Here is a 20867-nt window from a genome sequence, read left to right as displayed (position 1 = left end):
CCCTTGCAGATAGTTAGTCAGATTTTTGAAAGTTTATATCCTTGCAATTACCTCTGGACAATATATCCCCTCGGTAAATGCAGCAAGATGCGCAGAAGTTAAAGGAATGGGCAGAAGAACAAAAGTCAATGGCTCGCAGCCCATTTTGAAGAGACTTGACAGAATCGGGCTAAATTTTGATAAAGTGTGTCTGATGGTAAACGGGGAAGGCCGAGAGTCACAAAAGGAAAGTATGACTGCCCAGGGTGTGAGTTAGGCAAAATCATTAACTTTACGTTTCACTCTATTCCGGAGCTTCAGGGGCATGTTAGTTGTAAACATCTTACAGCATGGGGTCCAATCATCTGGATTCCCATGTTCGAGAACCTCGTGGATTTTCAACGGCCCAGGTATTTTTCGGTTTAAGTTCGACGGCCTGGTCTCGGTGTTTCACAATTCGTAAACACTGAACAATGCCAGGACTTTTAGGGCGGTTAGAGAGGGAGTGGATGTTTGCTATTAGTTTAGAAGTAGAAGGACAGCTAGTATGCTTGAAATTCGCCATGACCAGCGGCGTAGCTATAACTGGCCGTACGGTAAACAGAGTCAGCCAAAACGAAAGAGCATTTTGAAGCTTGGCACTTAGGGAGTTCTTGCCTAGAAGACGCCCTTTGAAAGTGACATTTTTACAGTTAAAGTCCTTCTTATCCAGTTCGACCGTAGGTGCTGCATCCGTAAGCGGGAGAGACAGGGGACTGGCAAAATTTGAACTGTAGTCCGAATTGCATCTCATCAGCAACCCTCGATAGCATATCTTCCTCCTGTCGAAAGCATAGCTAAACCCCAGGTATGTAACAATCAGCGGAATTTGCCCCTCCAAGTTCCTATTCTTAATTTCCTAATTTCCGACTATCATGGGATGTCACACCGGGATACGACAGCATGGCCACCTTGTAGAGAGGAATCATTTCATGCCTATCTCCCATGTATGTGTGTGGCTTTTGTTGTATGCAATCTTTGTCTTATTAAGTCTAATTAAGATTGCGGTAACTCTTCATGGCGCCATGGAACGGCAATTGCACGGAATTAGGTTACGCACCAGGGGTAGCCAGACCTTACAAAACTATTCCACGTGAAGTTTTATATTGATAGTGGTCTGGAACGTTGAGCAGATATAGTGGATGGATTGGAAAGCATAGACTGACTTTTATTGGAAGACGTTCCCGCCCCTTGACTGATTTTAGCTCCATCAGTGGTGGTATCGCGTCCGTCGTTACACTTGATTTCCCCGCTTTATAGGCTTAATCTTACGGACTGAGCGAAAGATCTGACAGACTACTACCGTACTACGTATGTGTTGCAAATTGGTTAGGGCAAGCACACTCCAGCTTCCGCTACCACGCCGCAATGTCCAATTCCCGCTCTATAAAATTGCAGGGTATCAACGCTACCGGACGCCACGCTCATTGAACACAGTATCGAATCCTACTTTCCTCAACGGACGACTTGTAAAATCGTGTTCGTCTCAAACTGATGAATCCAACTCTATACGCCAATTGATGGGACATGGTTGATCGTGCTGCGAATCATCCGCCTTGAGTTTTCGGAGTATTCCTATATCGGGCAATTGCCAACCCCTCTGAGAAACGGGACTATGAAACCATGCATTTGTGACAACCAGATGACTAAATGGGGCGTAGGTTTGTACCACACCGGGGACCCGGCCCATAAATGGCTATGTCTCCGTACTCATCATTCACGATCCTGGACCTGAGAATTTGGCCGCCAACATGCCCTAGAACAGCTTCCTGTGACTCTCGTATGCGATCAATTTGGAGACATGCATCACTTGAGTGGGCTTTAATTATTTTTTGCCCCGTTAATGAGAATGCATCTCAAGACTTCACCTTTACGTGTTCATCGGGCATGGCCTGAATACTTTATGCAGCGGCTGCCGGAGAAAGAACCACCAATAAATGTGTCTGACTCTATCGAGCAATTATGAGCTTATGCGAGTCCTAGGCCTCGAATATAGTATCCGAAGCGTGCGCATGTCACCTGTTTGTGGGTGTCAACGGACAAGATACCTGTCAGCGAGGCAGTTGTCGTAGTGGTGTACTAAACAAGTAGTTCTGCGGTACCAATAATTCTCTATGGACTACAATCGCTCCGGTTACAATGCTTCAACGCCACAGCTAAACCTAAACGTTCTTCCCTTGAATGTGGGAATCTAGGACTCCTCGAATTGGACCGGCAGAGACAGGTGAAATAGTATGGTTTTCTGCTCTCTCAAGGCACAGATAGAAAATTTCTCCGCTGCATTACCAGATTAGGAAATTGGTGTCCAAGGAGGTTTCGCGAACAGCAATACTGGAACGAAGCCACGGTTGACAAGACGGATCTCCAATTCACCATGAAACAGATGAGTCAACTAGTACTCCTTTAGAGTGATAATCTACGATCCACTAATTCAAGTAGCTCAATACCGAGCATGAATTGCGAGGTTGCTGCCAATGATCAACTAACCTTAAGCTACCAACCAATGGAAGTAAAGCTTCTAAGTAGTACCTCCGTAGTGACTTAGAAAAGTAAGAGCCACCCGAACTTTTTAGCGTTTGCGCTAAGCATATTTATCAACTTACTACTCCTCCATATGCTCGCGCACAGAGATTCAGTCCTTGCTTGCCCTAGTCTGATAAAACGATGTAACAGCATGAATGGGTCTTAGCTGCTCCTGAATTTTACTAATTCACTGTCACGATACAAGCTTGCGCATGATAGGGACGAGGAGATGGAACGCAGAGATGTTACTTTTCCTCGGCCTACCCGATAGGTAGCAATGTCGTGTTCCAGTCACCATCCAGAGAGTCCAAGGCCTTTTGAGTTCTATATAAACAGCTGCCAGTGTTGCCGGTCTCCTTTGAAGGGTCCCATCTCTTGTATATTCCTCATAAAGAGTACTTATCCTGACTCCTCCATAATTCCTCTGAGATTCTCTATATACTATCCTTAGCCCACGTATTATATACCATCTGCTTCTGTCTTGTACCTCGACCATTCCTTACAAATGTGCTGCCGCTATGCTTCCCTCCTCCCCGTTCTGGCTTCTCTGGCCTTAGCCTGGGCTCCTCCCTCATACTCAGGGTACACGCTGCAGTGGAGTGACAGCTTTGCTGGCTCATCAGCAACGCTCCCTAACTCTAATAACTGGAACATCATCGCCGGGAACCTAGGGGTGAATGGTGAGCTAGAGACATATACTAGTTCAACCGCGAACGTCCAGCTGAGTGGTGGTGGCACGCTGCAGTTGGTGCCTTTGAAGGACAGCTCTGTATCAGGTGGGTGGACTTCAGGCCGTATTGAGAGCAAGTACACCTTCACACCGAGCGCGGGGAAGGTAACACTTGCTGAGGCCAATATCCGGTTTGGCAGCAACCCTACCTCAAACAAACAGGGGATCTGGCCAGCATTCTGGATCCTGGGGAACTCCATCCGATCAGGGACTGGGTGGCCTGGGTGTGGAGAGCTTGACATCCTTGAAAACGTTAATGGCCAGCTGGTGGGCTACGGCACCGCCCACTGTGATGTTAACCCAGGCGGCATCTGCAATGAGCCTAACGGCCTGGGGGGAAGCATCAACATTCCAGATCAGTCATGGCACACATGGCGTGTGGCTTGGGATCGTACCCCATCTAACTGGCAATCTGAGACAATCACTTGGTATATGGACGGCCAGCAGTTCCACCAGCTCACCGGGTCCCAGATCGGCAACTCGGGTGTGTGGGCCACGCTGTGTCACAACCCGCTGTACTTTATCCTCAATGTTGCTGTCGGCGGCTATTGGGTAAGTCCAGAGACTCTTTTGATTTTGCACCTTTCCCAAATGTTCATAAGATGCGAGTGTGCTGACGTGACATGTTTTTTAATATTGAAGCCCGGCTATCCTAACTCGAACACCCTCGGCGGCTATGGCAGCATGATGGAGATCGGTTATGTCGCCGTCTACGTGTCTTAAAGCTCTGTCTGTGGTACCAGTATACTGGTTGCCAATATTGCTTTCGAACCAGCCCGTACATACTCGCTTTTATATAGCCACCCAGTCGTTTCATCATATATTCACTCTTTCTATCATCATATTGGACTTTGGGACGTAAAAGATAACGAGTAAGTGCTGAGCCGTAGGACGCAATCGGGATATATGGCTAGCATGCAAAGGCATACAGTATGATTGGCCGTTCTAATAATCGCGCTGTTCCGCTCGCTACCAAACTACGTTAAGTACAAACTTGACTGGGATTTATTAGTTTTGACTCGGAATGGTTCCTATCGAAAAGACTGTAAGATGAGTCCCCTCCTCAGCAGTCATAGGCTTGGCTCTCCCTGAAAATTGTCGCAATATCCATATGACTGTGCAAGTGGTCGGTTTATGGAAGCAGAGACTAGTTTTGGTCCTTTAGGCTACCGTCCCCTTCGTGCCCCGTCGAAAAAGATGAGACGGCTATGCGAAAAATAGTGGCTCGCCTACAACTGGCCAAATGGATGTGGTCAATACTTCTCTAATCATTGTATTTTCACACTAACTAGGAGCAAAGACGGATGCGAACCCTTTCTTTGTTAACGCTGGTACTGTGAAGGTGGCCACGCAACATCAAGCTTCAAAGGTCCTGATCCCTAGGGAATTATCTCCACGAATCAGCGATGGTTATTGCGGTCTCAGCACACCCGCTGGGCAAAGTATAGGATCGATTAGGGCCGCTTTCCCATATAACACTTCCATCCTGCCCCTTCCTGATGAATTTGTACTGGAAATAGGTACCAGCATACAAGTCCAGCTTCACACTCCACACTGGGTTCGAAGACGTGTATCCGCTAGCAGACAGTGCAACGGCTCTAGAAGTGTCCCAGTTCCCAAGCTGGTCGATTGAACCGGAAATGAAGATATTTTCCCCATACGAGGTGGCCACCCGCTCATTAAAAACAACAGGAAGCGCCGTGGAGGGAGCGCAGGTGCCAGTAGAGGTAGAAGACACTGTCGGGGTGGCCAGGCTAGAGGTGGATGAACCGCCGCATAGTCCGCTTCCAGATACCCAAGGGGATGGAACGAGCACACGAGGGAGGCCAGACGACATTGGGACGGGTAGGTTGCCGTTTGAGTCGACTTGAACGGAAGAGCACGTGTACAATTCAGTCAATCTCGAGCCGGACGAATCCCATGGCTGTCCAAGTTGAGAGTGTACGAGCCGGCGTTGGAGCCGGAATTGGTCAGGACCGTGATGACGTTGGAGCCTCCGGAGCCCTTTTTCATCGCGATAGTGTGGCTATCTGTGTAGAAGGGATTGTTCTTTGAGATTTAGTATGGGGGTTACAATGATAGGCTGCCCGACTTACCTTTGCCGGGAGATAGTTCAGATCCTTTGAGATGGCAAGCCTGCGGATCTTGTTTGTCGTGGCGATGAACTTGTAAAGCTCCGAGTTGGTGGAATATCCAGAAAGCCACAGAGCTTCACGGTTGTATGGATCCGCGCCACCGGAATAATGTTGCTCTTGGCCCGAGTAAATGATAGGAATACCGTCAGTGAGGAATATATAGGCAATCCCGCTCTTGGCTTGGGATATGTCGCTGGTATAACTGTAGTCATTAGCATAAGCATCATAGTGCCCTGGGGCGTAGCTTACCTTGGAAATCGGGGATTGTCATGGTTCTCGATGAAATTTCCAAGGAGAGTTGGATCCTTGCAGGTAGAAGCGACAGAGCTGATCATATATTTGCGAAACTGCTGATGCTACCGCTCGAGGACTTGAAAGCGTTGACGAGTTGGTAGTATCTATGGCGTCAGATGAGGGTGTGCGAGACGGCGGGCAAACTTACATGGGATAGTTCATGACACCGTCCATGTAACCTTGGCAACGACAGGTATATGCAGGGTCTCCATGGAGAATTTCACCAACAGAATAGACTCCAGCAGCCTGCGTGTAGCCACTCCAAAAGTCCTTCTCGACATGCTTGGCGGTGTCGATGCGAAGTCCGTCGACTGTTCTTCTCAGATATTGGCATGACAAACGACGGAACGACAAGACTTACCATGTGGTTGGCCACAACGTCCATCATCAAGTACATTCCCCGGTCATGAAGAGCCTTGGACAATGCCCGAATATCATCGGCGGTTCCGAAATGAGAATTGACATTATATCTACGGAGTATGGGATCAATATTGACCTTGGTCACCTGCAGCCCCGAGGACCTACATATTCCGAGGCCAGTACCCGTGGAACCCTGTTCCCTCAGGTGTTGTCTGCGGGATCTGCTCGACAATTGGCGTGATCCAGATGGCGGTAAATCCCATGCCTTGGATATAGTCAAGCTATTTTGGTCAGAGCTTTCATGGATAAATTGCAGGCTGTTGACCTACGTGATCAATGATGCCTTTCCAAGTTCCGCCGCAATAGCCCTGTCATCGTTAATACCGGACCAAAAACTATGGACGTCAACATACACGTTGTCCAACATCGCAAGGAGTAGTGGTGGAGCCATCTGTCCGGGCAAATCGGTCCGTCATGAGAAAGTAAATCGATTGATTGCGCCATTCGGCTGCATTCAATGCCAGTACACCTTCCCACAGCAGGGGAATTGTCAATGCAATAGTAAGGAGATTCATGTTGATAAAGCCGCAAGAGCCAAAACTGATCAATCTTAATGCTTGCTCGCTGATTAAAGAGAATGTTTGCGACATCTGAGCCCTTTTATCTGCCTAGTTCGGATTTTATATCTGGATTGAGGGACAAGGCCCATCCTGCGGAGATTCGACTTCAGTCTCGGAAAGACAACGGACGGCACTTGATTCTCGTTTGACGGACTTTTCAACCTATCACAAATAACTTTTTCATGGTAAGTGCTCCGTGACGAAGTCAGACATAGATGTGTGTCCTTCCGTGTGCGTATAGGATTCCCTGGCATGAGGGTGCAATAGTTTTCTTCGGATGGTGTCTGTTTAGGATATTCTCCCGGTCATACATGTGCTGATCATCTTCTGCAATAATATGCCTATGCCGAACTTGCAGCAATCCACGCGTGAAAGGGTGCCCTTGGCATTAGACAACGCATTTGAAGGACCCATTGCCAAATCCCCGGCTCCGGAGAGAAGACGCCACTTCGGAACACATACGACATCAAATAATCATTAGAACTGCACTAGCTGCAATGGTTTTAGAAGGATCGATCTCGGACCGAGCACTTCAGAAGAACAGAAAGGTGTCATGCATTGGCCAATTGCGGGGCTTCATTTCTCGTGGAGAACAATGAGGAAACGGGGGTTTCATCCTGCATCATTGTCTCAAATCTTGGCGATTCCAAGTGGCCGGGTATGAAATATCAAAATTATACGAGGACAGCGGCATCGTCAGGGTGGCAGGAAAAGAACGGGACGGAGATTAAAGCGGGTTGGAGGCAAATGGCAGTCCTCTGGCAAAATGATAGTCAGAAGCTGTTGAAGAGTCTTGATCTGAAATTGGAATACTATAAAAGGAGACTGTTAAACAAGACAGAGGAAGGCAACGCTCTTTTGGCTATAATGGGTGAGAGTTTTTCGGGAATAGCCATTCACTTCTGGACTACTGCATTATCTGAAAACAACCAGTACTGATGTACGCTCTTACTTGAAGCACTGATAAAGAAGGTGTTCATCAATAAGGTTGCTCATTGAAAAGGCTCTAAATAACAGTTCTCAAGTTAGTTGTACTAGTCCATTCCTCATATTGAGATCTACTGCCCCAACGATGACTATCCACAGCCACTACGACAGATCAAGACACCATATAGGGAGGACATAATAGTTAGTATGTTAAACTATCGACAGTTGAGCAGCGTCATCTTGTACACCAAATCATTGCAGAAGCTTGAGTCTAGGTTACGTAGATCAAAGGTCAACTTGATAGGGTGAGCGTTTGGCTGATACAGCCAAGAATAGTTCTTGGATGAAATCCTTGATTGCATTAGCTGTTCTGTACACAACGGCCTGGCAGGGTTAATGGTGTAGTTGGTTAACTGACATAACTGTGTCCCTCTTGTTACGTAAACAATAATTATTAGCTCTTTGTCAAAGGCCAAGGTGCAATCTTTCAGGTCTTCTAAGTACTGAAGCTAGAAAGTTTTCTTGACTTCATCTCCATGATGACTTGTCCGTGACTGTCAACCAGGTCGCCACTAGGCGATGAATGCAATAAGCAGCTCGCCGCAGACTATTGACATATCATTTGACCTTTCCTCATCGCGAGTTAGGGCGGAGCGAGCGACATATCGCTGCAATGCGCACTTTGGACGCCGTTACTCAGGGAATCCGCTCTGATAATTTGTTGTACATGAACGACCAAGGAAAGACGTGAGTTTGTGTACCACTCGGTCCGACATGAGAGCTTAACAAGATCATTGGAGAAGATCTCGTTACTCACCGGGTTCAAGATCCTGCCACCATTCTCCTATGGTGGTGATTGGGTCCGGCTGAGCCGAATACGAAGCGCCATATGGGCTTAGCATATTCCCTGACTCAAGAAAAAACTGCCATTAGACCCTGCTGCATGTCTGGAGAAAAACCTCAGTGGATGAGCGATTCATTCAGCGAGGAGGCCTTGGAACCTTGAGAATTAGTAACCGGCCGCACGAGGATAGACTTGGAGGGGAAATTGTAAGCTGTTGAAGCCCAGACTTTCCTGTATCAGCCATCCCGGTACACGAGTCCCAGTTCCCAAATCCAGTGTCAGAACGGGCATTGGGCGGAGAATTGGCGGACACTGTATCCATTTAGCAGCTACACATGTTCTATATTGCGGACAAGGAGGGCTCACGCATCAACTCCAGGTTACCTGCCCGGTCCATCCACATGGTCCCGACGTCGCACGTTGAGGAGGTATAAGGCTGCCGGCTGCTCCAGTCGAAAACAAAACCACAACCATCTCAGAAGATCTAGTTCCAACTGCTCAGGATGGTCGGTCTCTCCAAGCATATGTGCAGCCTCTGGCTGGTTACTGTTGCTCATTGCTTGACCCTTCCTACTGCGACCAAGACCTCCGCGAGTTCTCAGTACGCCATTCCCTCTTCGGCCTCCAACGGCCAGAACGTGCTTGCCAACATTGAGGATCCCGAAGCTGTTGATGCGCAAGGGGTCTGCCCGGGCTACAAGGCGTCGGGTGTCCGCCAAACCAGGTCCGGTCTAACTGCCACTCTCGAGCTGGCTGGGAAGGCATGCAACGTTTACGGAACAGACTTGGATCGTTTGAATTTCACGGTTGAGTACCAGGCGGTCGATCGCGTCAACGTTCAAATTATGCCGGCTAATATTGATACCTCCAACTCCTCTTGGTATATTCTTCCGGAAAGCCTGGTTCCCAAGCCCAAAGCTGCGGGAGGTATGTCACTGGGCAGCAGTGACCTAGAGATTGCCTGGTCTAATGAGCCCACTTTCAATTTTAAAGTGACTCGGATGGCAACCGGTGACGTGCTCTTTAACACTGAGGGCAGCGTCCTGGTGTTTGAGGATCAATTCCTGGAGTTCAAGTCCTCCCTACCGGATGACTACAACCTCTACGGTCTGGGCGAGCACATTACCAGTTTTAGACTGCACAACAACCTGACCTTGACCACCTACGCGGTGGATATTGGTGACCCCTTTAGTACGTGAGTTACCAACGCAGTTAAACGGGCATTTACTGATTGACAAGAAGGAACCTGTATGGCGCCCATCCCTTCTACCTTGAGACTCGATACTATGAAGTTGGCTCGGGTAACCGGACGTATACCCCAGTCTCAAGCAGCACTACCGATCGCTCCAAAAAGTACACTTCATTCTCACACGGAGTGTACCTGTGGAACGCACATGGGCAGGAGGTGAAGCTACAGCCAGACAGCCTGACTTGGCGCGCCATCGGTGGCAGTATTGATCTCTACTTCTATGCCAATCCTTCTCAGGCTGCTGTAACCCAGAATTATCAGGTCAGCACCATTGGATTACCTGCCATGCAACAATACCCCACTCTTGGCTATCATCAGTCTCGCTGGGGATATCGTAATTGGGCGGAGCTCGAAGAAGTTGTGGACAATTTCGAGAAGTTCAAGATTCCGTTGGAGACTATCTGGTATGCTTTTTCCGGCTGCTGTTTCCAGACTGTACTGACGCAATAGCAAGGGCTGATATCGACTATATGAACCAGTACCGCAACTTTGAAAACGACCAGAACACTTTCGGGTACAAAGAGGGTAGGAAATTCTTGAACAAACTGCACAAGAGCGGCCGCCACTATGTGCCTATTCTCGATACCGGTATCTACGTGCCAAACTCTGAGAATGCTTCCGATGCGTGAGTGTGGCGCTATTGTTCAAATTCGAGTATCGCTAACGACGCGTAGTTATGATACCTATATCAGGGGTACAGCGGATGATGTCTGGCTCAAGAACCCGGACAGCAGTCTGTATATCGGCTCTGTGTGGCCTGGATACACCGTTTTCACGGATTTCCTTCATCCCAAAGCGGTGGACTTTTGGGCTAACGAACTGGTCAAATACCATGAGAGGGTAGCCTTTGACGGCGTCTGGATGGATATGAACGAGGCTTCTTCATTCTGCGTGGGCAGCTGCGGGTCTAACCTCAGTACTCACAATCCTGCCCATCCCCCTTTCAAGCTACCCGGTGATCCCGGATATCTTCTGTTCGACTATCCTGAAGGATTCAACATCACAAACGCTACGGAAGCCGCCTCAGCATCGGCAGCTGCTTCAAGCCAGGACGCGGCCAATTCTGCTACTCAAGGCCCTGCCACGTCCACGGCGATCACCTATCTACGTACAACTCCTACTCCTGGTGTCCGCAATATCAACTACCCGCCTTACGCGATAAATAACGTCCAATCCGGCCACGACCTGGCAGCCCATGCCATCTCCCCCAACGCCAGCCACGTCGATGGAACTCTCGAATACGACGTCCACAACCTGTACGGGCACCAAGTCATCAACGCGACTTACCAAGGGCTCCTAGCCATCAGTCCAAACAAACGCCCCTTCATTATCGGCCGCTCAACTTTCGCAGGCTCCGGCCAATGGGCTGGCCACTGGGGCGGCGACAACTACGCCAAATGGGCATATATGTACTCATCCATCCCCCACGCCCTCTCCTTCTCGTTGTACGGAATTCATGTTCGGCGTCGATACATGCGGCTTCGACGGAAACACCGACGAGGAACTCTGCAACCGGTGGATGCAGCTCTCCGCTTTTTTCCCGTTCTACCGCAACCACAACCGGCTGGCTGCTATCCCGCAAGAACCATACCGCTGGGCCTCGGTCATCAAGGCCTCGCAAGACGCAATGAAGATCCGTTATTCTATTCTCCCGTATATGTACACGTTGATGTATCAGGCTCACGCCACGGGTTCGACGGTCATGCGCGCTCTGGCATGGGAGTTCCCAGATGATCCGTCTCTGTCGGCCGTGGAGACGCAGTTCCTGCTCGGTCCGGCCTTAATGATTATTCCCGTTTTAGTGCCACAAGCGAATGCAGTTAAGGGAGTCTTCCCTGGTCTGGCGCACGGCGAGAAGTGGTATGACTGGTACACGCAGCGTGAGGTGCTTTATGCCCAGCCGGGGAAGAACACGACCATCCCGGCGCCGCTGGGGCATATCCCGGTATTTGTTCGGGGCGGGCATGTCATTCCAATGCAGAAGCCGGCGCTGACAACACGCGAGGCGAGGAATACGCCATGGTCTTTGCTGGTTGCGCTGGATGACAAGGGGGATGCGGCAGGCCAGCTTTACCTGGATGATGGGGAGAGTATTAGTCCGGAGGAAACTCTTACTGTCAATTTAGCTGCCTCGTCCGGTACGAAGCTGGTTGCATCTGTCGCTGGTTGTTGGAAAGAACGGAATAATATGGACAAGGTGACAGTTTTGGGCGTCAAGAAGGCGCCATCGCAGATCAGGTTCAATGGCCAGAAGGTCAAATCTGCTGTGTACAATGCCACTTCTCAAGTCCTCTCAATTCACGGTCTGCATGAGATGACCAGGAAGGGAGCATGGGAGAAGGGATGGGTGTTGGCATGGTGATCTGTTGTATTCCAAGCCTGTGTCAATCCTTGTGCTAAATAACTTCTCTCACGGCGCATGTAATTGTAGCCTCATATGCTCTGTCAACTGGTCTCCAAAGCATACCTCGGACTGTCTCTAGGAGAGGCGCTTACGCAAATCTCAAGCTTCAGATTTTCTGTTTCTATGAAGCCTTGGATTGAAGTACTGAAGGTGACGGGTACAGTGCTATCACCTCTTTCGCCCTGTGGGATCAACCTTACGCCTATTCCCATACAGGACTTAAGCATGACTCCCCTGAATATTGTGAAGCATCCTGACTCCTGTAAAGAGACATTCACGAGAAGATTAGCATGGCAGACACTCCTAATTCTCACATAGATGCCCAAGGCGCAGTAGTGACTTTCTCACAATGATTACTAGAATCGCAAGATCATAGTAGAGCCTTTATTTTATCACTGGCTTGTGCGAATGAACAGCAGATATAATGAGGAGGTGGCTTACCTATACGGATGGTCCTTGTTTTGCTTTCTTCCATACTCCAGAGTATATTCCCGACTACCATGGCAGAATGCGAAACCACGTTTCGATTCCCTTCGAAGCAGTCGCTCACTGACCACGTCTGTCTTCGGCATTCTCAGCTCCCTTTCCCTCTGCTCAGGAGGCATGGCACCAGCCAGGCCTACAACGACCGTGCACCATGTTTGTCCGGTTATCATATTGTTCCATCGCCGCACCGGCAGCGGACGATGATCAGTCTCAGTCTCCAGACTATGAAAACTCTATCGCCGTATCGAAGAATTCCTTCGAGTCTGGCCCACGGTGCAGGTAAACATCCAATTCTCATTCGACAGAGGTCCAATAAGATTCCATCTGCAGATCCCGGACAGGATATCGCCCTCTTGGCAGGAAGAATTGCTAGCCTCGCAATAGGGTACCCATTCGAGACGGCCAGTTAGATGCACCGTAAAAAGCCAACTGCTATCTAGCAAGACTTCGTATAGTGTGAGGTGGATCTGCATCTTCGGAAAGGTCTACTTCAGGCTGAACAAGGTCTGTGGCATTGCTGTCTGGCATTGCTGCGGTGTAGTCCCAAAGGGGCTGCGTCTGCTGTCGTCACCGAAGAGGAGTTTCGAATTCGGAATATTCATTGCGACTGCATCATTAAATCAACCCGCATGAAAGACTCGAGAAGCAGGCTGTTTTGGGGTGTTGCAGTTAGAAGACCCTAGCACGCGTTTGCTGAGCCTGTACCAGGAGATAACGAAGTCGTGGCCGAGGAATGAGCGGCGAGTCAACCACGAGAACGCAAACTAACCAATACGGTGCGGCTAGGAAGTCGATAAGGCTGCTTCTCAGTTAGTAGAGGCTGTAGCGACGCTCGTCGCTCGCATTGTGACGTTGGAATTCGGCACTGCGTGGTGACGGTGCGGCCGAGAAGGGTATTCGCACTTTATGCATATCTTTTCATCCATCAGAGTCATAGTGCTCGTCATTCTCTGTAAGCCATTGATTTACCACCTGCGAGAACCACTGGCGGAAAACATCACATCCCATTAAGGCTAGCACTTGGAGAGTATTTACCTGATACGGTTTTGGTCCGCTGGGATACTACCATATCTTACTATCATGGTGATTCCTGAAATAAGTATTATCAGAATATCGAGTGCTAGGAGATCCTCAATTCCACATGGTGCGTCCAAGTGGCACCATCCCCGTTTGCCGTCAAATTAACACCATAAAGGCCTTTCATCAGAGAATACTATGGCGTTATCTAACTACCTTGCTCGGAGCATCGTCAAGCTGCCAACGCCAAAGCCCATTCTAGACGCTTATATTCTAACCGATCCACTCAAATAATTTCCCCTTAAGAGGGTTGTTTCTTGCTCAGACCTAAACCTAAAAAAGGTTACATTATACACCTGCTTTTGGACTCGGATGATATATAAAACTGGAGTATTTAGAGATGAATCGTACATCTGCATGGAATTGCATGGATATACACGAAGTAGGCATCAGAAGGGCAGGAACACGCGGGTCCCTCGTGATATCTGTTCCTAGGTGGAGAGCCCACGGTATCAACAGCCAGCGCGACACTGTATCTAGTCCTTGTTCAAAACCATGCTTCCCAACTTCCTGGCCCGTCCATTCGCCATATTAGTAATTCTCTTATTTGACATGCCGATCCTCCACGCCCCTAGTACAGAGAAGTCGCCATGTACACTGTGATACGTGCCGACTAGTCGGCATCGCTGCACCTTCATTTCCTCATCTAAAAACATCTCTGTTTCTGCCTGATCGATCACTGGCTGTATAACATAAAGTACTCTACTGGGGCTGAGGTCTGCTTCCTGTAAGTCGGCAAGGATCGCCTCCCACTCAGAAACCGCCAGATCTTCCCCATGCTTTACTCCTCCCACTACCTGAGCGGATTGGTTTGATAAAGTATTTTGCATTCCGTCCAATTGGCTTGCCGTACTCGTCAACTATCCCGTTGGGAGTACAGGCTCATCAGCACATTCGACTTGAATAACCTGGTGCTTGATTTCTCCATCGCAACCCGTAATCACAAGCGCGCTTAACCGATGGCCGTATAAACACGCTGAATCCAGTCCGATGGTATACCTTCCCAGTTGCAAACGACGCTTTGCATCGTGTCCGAATATCACAGTAGTCTTGGATGCTAGCTTATCTTGCCATCGGTCCCATTCCATAGCCCAGCCTTCTTCCCCGAAGGTTTCAGCAGGTTTGAATTCGCTCTCCTCACCAGATGTGCGGACGAGGGATCGCATATGCATGATAGCGTGTGGATCCTGCGCTTCAAGTGGGATACCAGGAACGAGGCCCGCATGTACAACAATTAAAGTATCGCCGAAGGAGGATGTCAAGTTAGGAGGTAGCTTGATGCGCAAGATCAACGGCAAAGCGGCAAGCCAGTCGAGCTGACGGGTCGAAAGTGCCGATGCTGTAGTATACGTTGCTGCGCTATGTTTCCTACTTGCCCCGGTGGTAGCTGATGCGTCTTTGTCAGGGACCTCGGGATCTTGGACAGTATTCCCGAGCACATCAGCTTCGGGGGTTTCTGGTAGGGCCGGACTACCCGTCAAGCCTCCAGATTGTAGTAGACTATCCTTTGTGGCTCTGATCTCCGCGGCCGCATTAATAACAGCATTGTCATGGTTGCCTCTCACTGCGGTGGCGCCTAACTTCATAGCCAGATCAACAACACCAGGGCTATCGGGCCCTTTACTGACTAGGTCGCCAGCTAGTATTAGATGATCTCCGTTGCGTTTCTCGAAACCAACTTTGTCTAGGAGTGCCTCCAAGGATTTTCGCATCCCATGCACATCGCCTACAATGACCAAGCGCCGGCTGACAGGGCCATTTTCGGAAGATGATGGGAGGGACTGCGGAACGAAACTGGTCGGTAGCTCCGAAATAAACGTTGTGATTGGAAATATCTCATCGGAAACTTTTGTAGGAGTCATTTTATCAGCTGGTCCTATGGTTCAGGGCCGGGCTCGAGCGATATGTCCCAACATGCTCAGACTGCTCACTCAACAGTTTTCATAGCTCTGGAGGAGGCGGTGAGCAGATGACATGAACAAGCACAACGGAGTCATGGGCTACGGCTAAAAGGAACTTTTGGTTTTCTATAATGATTACATCTCACCACACTCCTTAGTAGTATAATGATCTAATATTAATATTAAATACCATCTAGTATCGATATTGAATGCCAAGTAGCATCAAACCGAATGCCAACCAGTATCGATATTAAGATATCAAATGCCATCTAGTATTGATTCAAATACCATCTAGTATTAATATTGAATGCCATCTAGTATTAATATTAAATATTATCTAGTGCAGCCATAGCAATATTTAAGATTTATGGAGGTAGTGATATTAGGTAATACATGTGGTGAACAGTAAAAGCATCCAAAAGTTCCTTTTGTACAAATAGTCTGCCGTAACGGCGGACTATAGCTACAATGTGGACTTTTGAAGCTTTTGACTTTTTGCCGTATGTACTATCTATAGCCACTACTTCCGCAAAGACGCAATCATAAAATCAATCCTTAATCGTCTCCCGTCCAGTGTTGGACACATAATGGCCTTCAACTCGTCAGGGCTCGAGATGTCTGCATCGGTCTGCACGTACACTTGCTTGAAGTTTCTCTCTTTTAGCAGGCTGACCAGACTTTGCCTGGCATATTCTCCGTTTCCTGACATCCTATGATCACAATCCTTTGCGACGCGATACACACTCCTCCACTTGGTCAAGATTGCTTGTGGCGATCAGAAACACATGGTCCAATTGCAGCGGTCCGGACAACGTCGCAGCCACCAAAGGTGAGTCTCGTATCCCGATGGTAGCAGGCGGGAATTGGCTAACTCTTCGCCCCGGCCAACAAGGCTCGGAGCACCATGTACATATGTATGTATCATGCTTTGGTTGGTGAGGTAGATGGGGTGTCAGATCCGCATGGGCATCGATCAACAGGGCTGCCATCTCCTGGCCGTACATGGACGAGCATCGTGGCCGAGAGTGCCATAGTTGCGAATCAGGTGGTTGCCGTTGTCCTCTGAACCGTCTGTGCTTATGCCACTTTGTCGAGGACGTATACTGATATAGCGAATGTCCTTCGCACAAATTTTTGGATCATCCACGGGGAGCGGGAAAGAGATTGAGAGCCGTGGTAAATCTTGTCATTATCTCCAGAGCCTTCCCATTGAGGTAATGCAGTAGAAGGAGTGGGCTGCTCATTTTTCAAGACTCGTGGGATTGATTCATAACGCCAACCCATGCACCTTCGCTGCCTCTTCTTCGGTTTTACCCCTGTCGTCAATTAGTAAATGTTTCTGGTGACAGCAACAGCGGGAGATGGCACGAACATCAGAAGTTTGCGGACAGGATACGTCTCCGCACAACGGCCAAACGGCCTTCCCCTCTCTCGGCCTCGAGGTCGGATGGTAGGAGTCCAAGCTTGTGGCCAATTGGTCAGCTGCAGTAATGGAGACCTAATGATCCCATACCGAGCCCTATCCAACACGGCAAGCCAGGATCCCATCCTGCTATCAGTCGCAAAACCGCCTCTAGAGGCTCCAAGATGGAACTCTCCGTCTTCAGTCCAACTGCACTGAAACACACTTGGCAAACTGGGTCTTCCTTCCCTGATCAGCTTTGAGCACCACTGTCCGGTAGACAGCGGTCAGCGGCAGGTAGAAATTCCTCTTCGTTGCTGTTGTGGGAGCTCGACCTAATGAGCTCATGAAGAGCCCCAAGAGGTCCGGAAGGGCCCAGTATTCCACTCCATCGTACGTCGACTTTGTAAGGCGAAATCGCGCCAGGGCCGAGGGCCACTTGGGATGACGCTTACGGTCGATGTTCTGGGGTGGAGGTGGGACGAGGTAGCCGGGGCCATCGGGGCGGCTTTCTTCGAAGTTAGCTATATTTGCATATGCGTTCCTGACTAGCAGCTTACCGGAGGCGGGTGATATCTGCATGTATTAATCGCAGGTTGGCGACATTCTGAGGGAGGACTCCGTATGCACCAGGGTTGCTGGCGATATCCGCTAACAGCGCGACACTATCGCTCCAGCTCAAGGTGTACGCCTGCCGAAAATCACCACGGCCGTTCAGCCACAAAAAGCAACTGTTCAGCCATAGTGAATTACTCCAGAATGATGCCGCCTACGATCATCTACAAGGCTACGTTGGACAACAAAGGCTGTGAACTATTTGGATTTGCTCTACTTCTCCAAAGTGGAAGGAACGGACGGGCCTTGCCCTTCAACCATCATTTCCTCCTCCTCCCAGGGCTCCTCATCGACAACCACGGGCCGGAGCACCTTCATCCTCAATTCCCTCTCCCCCTTCGTGGCAAGAGCGCGCAGAATCTCCGGCCAGGTCCTGGACTTGGTGATCTCAAAGATGTGATCAATCATCAGATCACCCCGGAAAAAGCGGCCACCCGACGTGATTATATATGCCATATCCCCAGTATCAGGGCTAGTCATCAACAGAGGTTTAGGGTCATTTATCCCATGGCGTCGGGCCAAGTGGGCCTCTGCAGAGTCATAGTCGAAAAACCCTTCGAAGAGCGCGGGGTCGTTAGTCCAGCCATTTGGGATGGCTTCAGCCTAGACACGATTAGACTCGACGTTGTAGTAACTGGGTTGTGGATTATGATTTACTGGTGTTCCCATGATAAAATTGAAAGAGTTCTTGAAGGGACTGATGCAGTCGTTGAGAAATTAACTCTTGTCTCTAGATACCTAAGGTTAGCACGGGTGTTATCATACGAATAACTTTCTCGAAGGCTTCTTTGAAGTAATTTCGGTTATTGTGTAGTTGTATGGATGAAATGAAGAGAGAGAGAAGTTTGTTATCTGAGTCTGGTTGGGGTCAATCTGGTTGGGTCAGTAATAGGTAATGGGTGAATTACAGCGGACTGTAGCTACATTGTGGGTTTTTGAAGTTTTTTACCGTCCGCCGCATGTATTACCTATTGCCACTACTACCACAGATATTAAATCATCATCTAGTAATGATATCAAATCCATATCGAATCCATAGTATTCAATATCAAATCACCATATAGTAGAGAATCGAATTGCCGTATAGTAGGGATTGGAATCGCTATATAGTAGGGATATAAATCACCATATGGCAATTCGAACCCCTACTATATGATGATTCAAATCCCTACTACATGGCGAAGTGAAAAACAGATTGAGAGCCGTAGTAAATCTTTTCGTCATCTCCAGAGCCTTTGCATTGAGATAATGCAGTGGAAGGAGTGGGCTGCTCATTTTTCAAGACTCAAGAGGCTTCTTGTCGCAAGATGAATGGGAACGTGGAAGGCATGACATCTTGTATTTTTTATAATGGTCGACGAGGAGATGATTCATTTCCAATTATATTTCCATTGTCTTTGATCATCGACGTGAAATACGAGCCGGCGTCGAGAAACGGATATCGCAAAGTCATCTACTGGTAGGTGGAAGCATATCTTTTATATCTAATTATATCAAATATGGTTTCGTCACGATGCAAAGTGGCCGTTCATTCCAACCACCGTCTGGACGGTTTGTTTGATTAGCTGCTTGAACTGCTCGAGGGCCCCTTCGTTTTCTTAGCTATCCAGGAACTAAAATCTTGTATATACTCGCACCAGAAGACGGCATCACACGCAGAAGCGGCGAGGCAACCGTAGTTTGTCAGTCATGGAAGGTTAGACTGTATTCAACCGGATGATGAGCGCGCAATGGATCATCTCGATTTAGGGTAAGCGCCGCCAATCCGAATTTAAAGTAAAATTGCTCAATGGTGACTCAATCCTCAGCCATCAATTGTATACCCCGGAGGGTGAATCGTATCTCTACTGGAGGAGTTACTCTTGATAAATTGGCGGACTACATGTACGAAGCACAGTTATCGTACTCCGTAGACCATGACAACATACACAATCCCGTCTCCATCGTAGAGCCGACAAACAGTCCCGTCCCGACATTTAGGAAGTAACGAACAGATGAGACAGGCCGAGATGCCGTTGACTTGTCGAGAGCAGCCACGACTTTGTTTTTAGGTTTGGAAAAGGGGTCCAATCCCTTAGCTTTCGAGGAATGCAGACCAATGCCGCGTGTCTACTCGCGCCGCTGATTGGTTTAATTTAAAGGAAAGCCTCGTATTCCTCGTGCTGTTCTCCGCAAAGCTAAGTTAGTCTTCATGCTTCCACGGTTGATGCAAATGTCAAAGTTTCCGCCTAGTCGTCTTCCGGTGGCAACTGAAACTTTGAGATGCGGTTATAGGGGATGCCGAGATGGAGGTTACGATATCATCCCAACCCTTGCACCTTTCTTCAGTTATGCGTCCATGGCCTCCTCTTTACGCAGTAGAGGTCAAGATCTCGTTGCAGTGGGATCTTCTCTCTTCTCCTTTACATTTACGATCTAATCTGATTTGGGAAGAACGGAGGTGTAAATCTTCTACCAACACCTAGTCGGTGTTGCATAGTAGCCACACGGAGTCGCTCCAGGGCCCAGGTCACTTAATACGCCAGAGGATGGACCAGCATCGTCCGAGTGGGCAGGGCCGAGCAGCTATGGGCTTAGACTACGTTATTCTTGAAGCCTGGAGCCAAGGGTTTCTTGTCGGAGGACTGATCATACTGATTATGATTACCTTGGCAAACATTCGAAAAGGTGTGCTTTTGCACAAGTTGATCCTATTAGAGGTATGTGCACTGTCTACTACTTGACTAAGTTGCTCAGAGTTGATTGTTTTAGCTCCTCTTTTCTCTAGGCCATGGGACCTTTGTCTTTTTCCCCGATCCAGCATACGGCTGGTGAGTCCCCCGGAGAACTGCTGAATCTGAAAGAAGTCTCGGCTAATCTTTAGATCAGGTATCTCAGCTCTACAGCTTCCTTGCTGTACGTATCTTACGCTATTCACAATGTAGTCTCTTGGATGAAGATAAAGCCGTTCTTATCGCAACTGGGTAGCACCTTGTTCATCGGTACTGTAATACTGGTAACTCCATACTGGGTTGCTGAAATGTACTTGAACTTCGAATACTTTAACGGACTCGGCAATGACTCCTTCACGTTTACTCGTCCCTGGGAAGTTGTTGTAAGGTACGAGTCCTTTGTCCAGAAAAACTATTTTCTTTGCCCACCTTGCACGCATTCTGATAAGCTCCCACAGAGATGGCTGGTGGATTTTCACAGCATGCTGGTTGACTTACAGTATCAAAACGGGCTATAATGTCACTTTGGTAGAGCTGGTCAAAATCAGTTCCAGGTTCGGAATACTGCTCT

The 20867-nt window shown here is 48.7% G+C and overlaps 6 protein-coding genes across 6 annotated transcripts, besides 1 other annotated feature; 3 read left to right on the top strand and 3 right to left on the bottom strand.

The window, feature by feature from the left end:
• Positions 1-3046: 3046 nt before the first annotated feature.
• On the top strand, positions 3047-3994 carry NFIA_060460 (glycoside hydrolase family 16 protein; the record flags this gene model as incomplete). The annotated part of the gene is made up of 2 exons (XM_001258586.1): positions 3047-3823; positions 3914-3994. 2 exons carry the CDS (start codon positions 3047-3049, stop codon positions 3992-3994), a joined length of 858 nt encoding a protein of 285 aa, XP_001258587.1.
• A 664-nt stretch (positions 3995-4658) lies between these two features.
• NFIA_060450 (starch binding domain protein) lies at positions 4659-6635 on the bottom strand (the record flags this gene model as incomplete). Its single annotated transcript, XM_001258585.1, has 9 exons — positions 4659-5137; positions 5185-5320; positions 5368-5608; positions 5656-5733; positions 5849-5982; positions 6062-6170; positions 6226-6341; positions 6390-6428; positions 6474-6635. 9 exons carry the CDS (start codon positions 6633-6635, stop codon positions 4659-4661), a joined length of 1494 nt encoding a protein of 497 aa, XP_001258586.1.
• Positions 6636-8954: 2319 nt separating this feature from the next.
• Positions 8955-12062, top strand: NFIA_060440 (alpha-glucosidase; the record flags this gene model as incomplete). The annotated part of the gene is made up of 5 exons (XM_001258584.1): positions 8955-9646; positions 9694-10104; positions 10155-10325; positions 10375-11158; positions 11202-12062. 5 exons carry the CDS (start codon positions 8955-8957, stop codon positions 12060-12062), a joined length of 2919 nt encoding a protein of 972 aa, XP_001258585.1.
• A 2081-nt stretch (positions 12063-14143) lies between these two features.
• Positions 14144-15529, bottom strand: NFIA_060430 (metallophosphoesterase family protein; the record flags this gene model as incomplete). The annotated part of the gene is made up of 2 exons (XM_001258583.1): positions 14144-14464; positions 14546-15529. The coding sequence occupies 2 exons, from the start codon at positions 15527-15529 to the stop codon at positions 14144-14146; spliced, it is 1305 nt and encodes a 434-aa protein (XP_001258584.1).
• Positions 15530-15823: 294 nt separating this feature from the next.
• Positions 15824-15900: a microsatellite.
• Positions 15901-17171: 1271 nt separating this feature from the next.
• NFIA_060420 (uncharacterized protein) lies at positions 17172-18065 on the bottom strand (the record flags this gene model as incomplete). The annotated part of the gene is made up of 3 exons (XM_001258582.1): positions 17172-17478; positions 17531-17701; positions 17827-18065. The coding sequence occupies 3 exons, from the start codon at positions 18063-18065 to the stop codon at positions 17172-17174; spliced, it is 717 nt and encodes a 238-aa protein (XP_001258583.1).
• Positions 18066-20224: 2159 nt separating this feature from the next.
• On the top strand, positions 20225-20448 carry NFIA_060410 (uncharacterized protein; the record flags this gene model as incomplete). Its single annotated transcript, XM_001258581.1, has 2 exons — positions 20225-20284; positions 20353-20448. 2 exons carry the CDS (start codon positions 20225-20227, stop codon positions 20446-20448), a joined length of 156 nt encoding a protein of 51 aa, XP_001258582.1.
• Between the last annotated feature and the right edge of the window lie 419 nt (positions 20449-20867).

Source organism: Aspergillus fischeri, genomic scaffold (assembly GCF_000149645.3).
Source record: "Aspergillus fischeri NRRL 181 1099437636266 genomic scaffold, whole genome shotgun sequence".
Classification (NCBI taxonomy): Eukaryota; Fungi; Ascomycota; class Eurotiomycetes; order Eurotiales; family Aspergillaceae; genus Aspergillus; species Aspergillus fischeri.
Note: the sequence above shows the minus strand (reverse complement) of the source record. Positions and strands in the feature narration are given on the sequence as shown.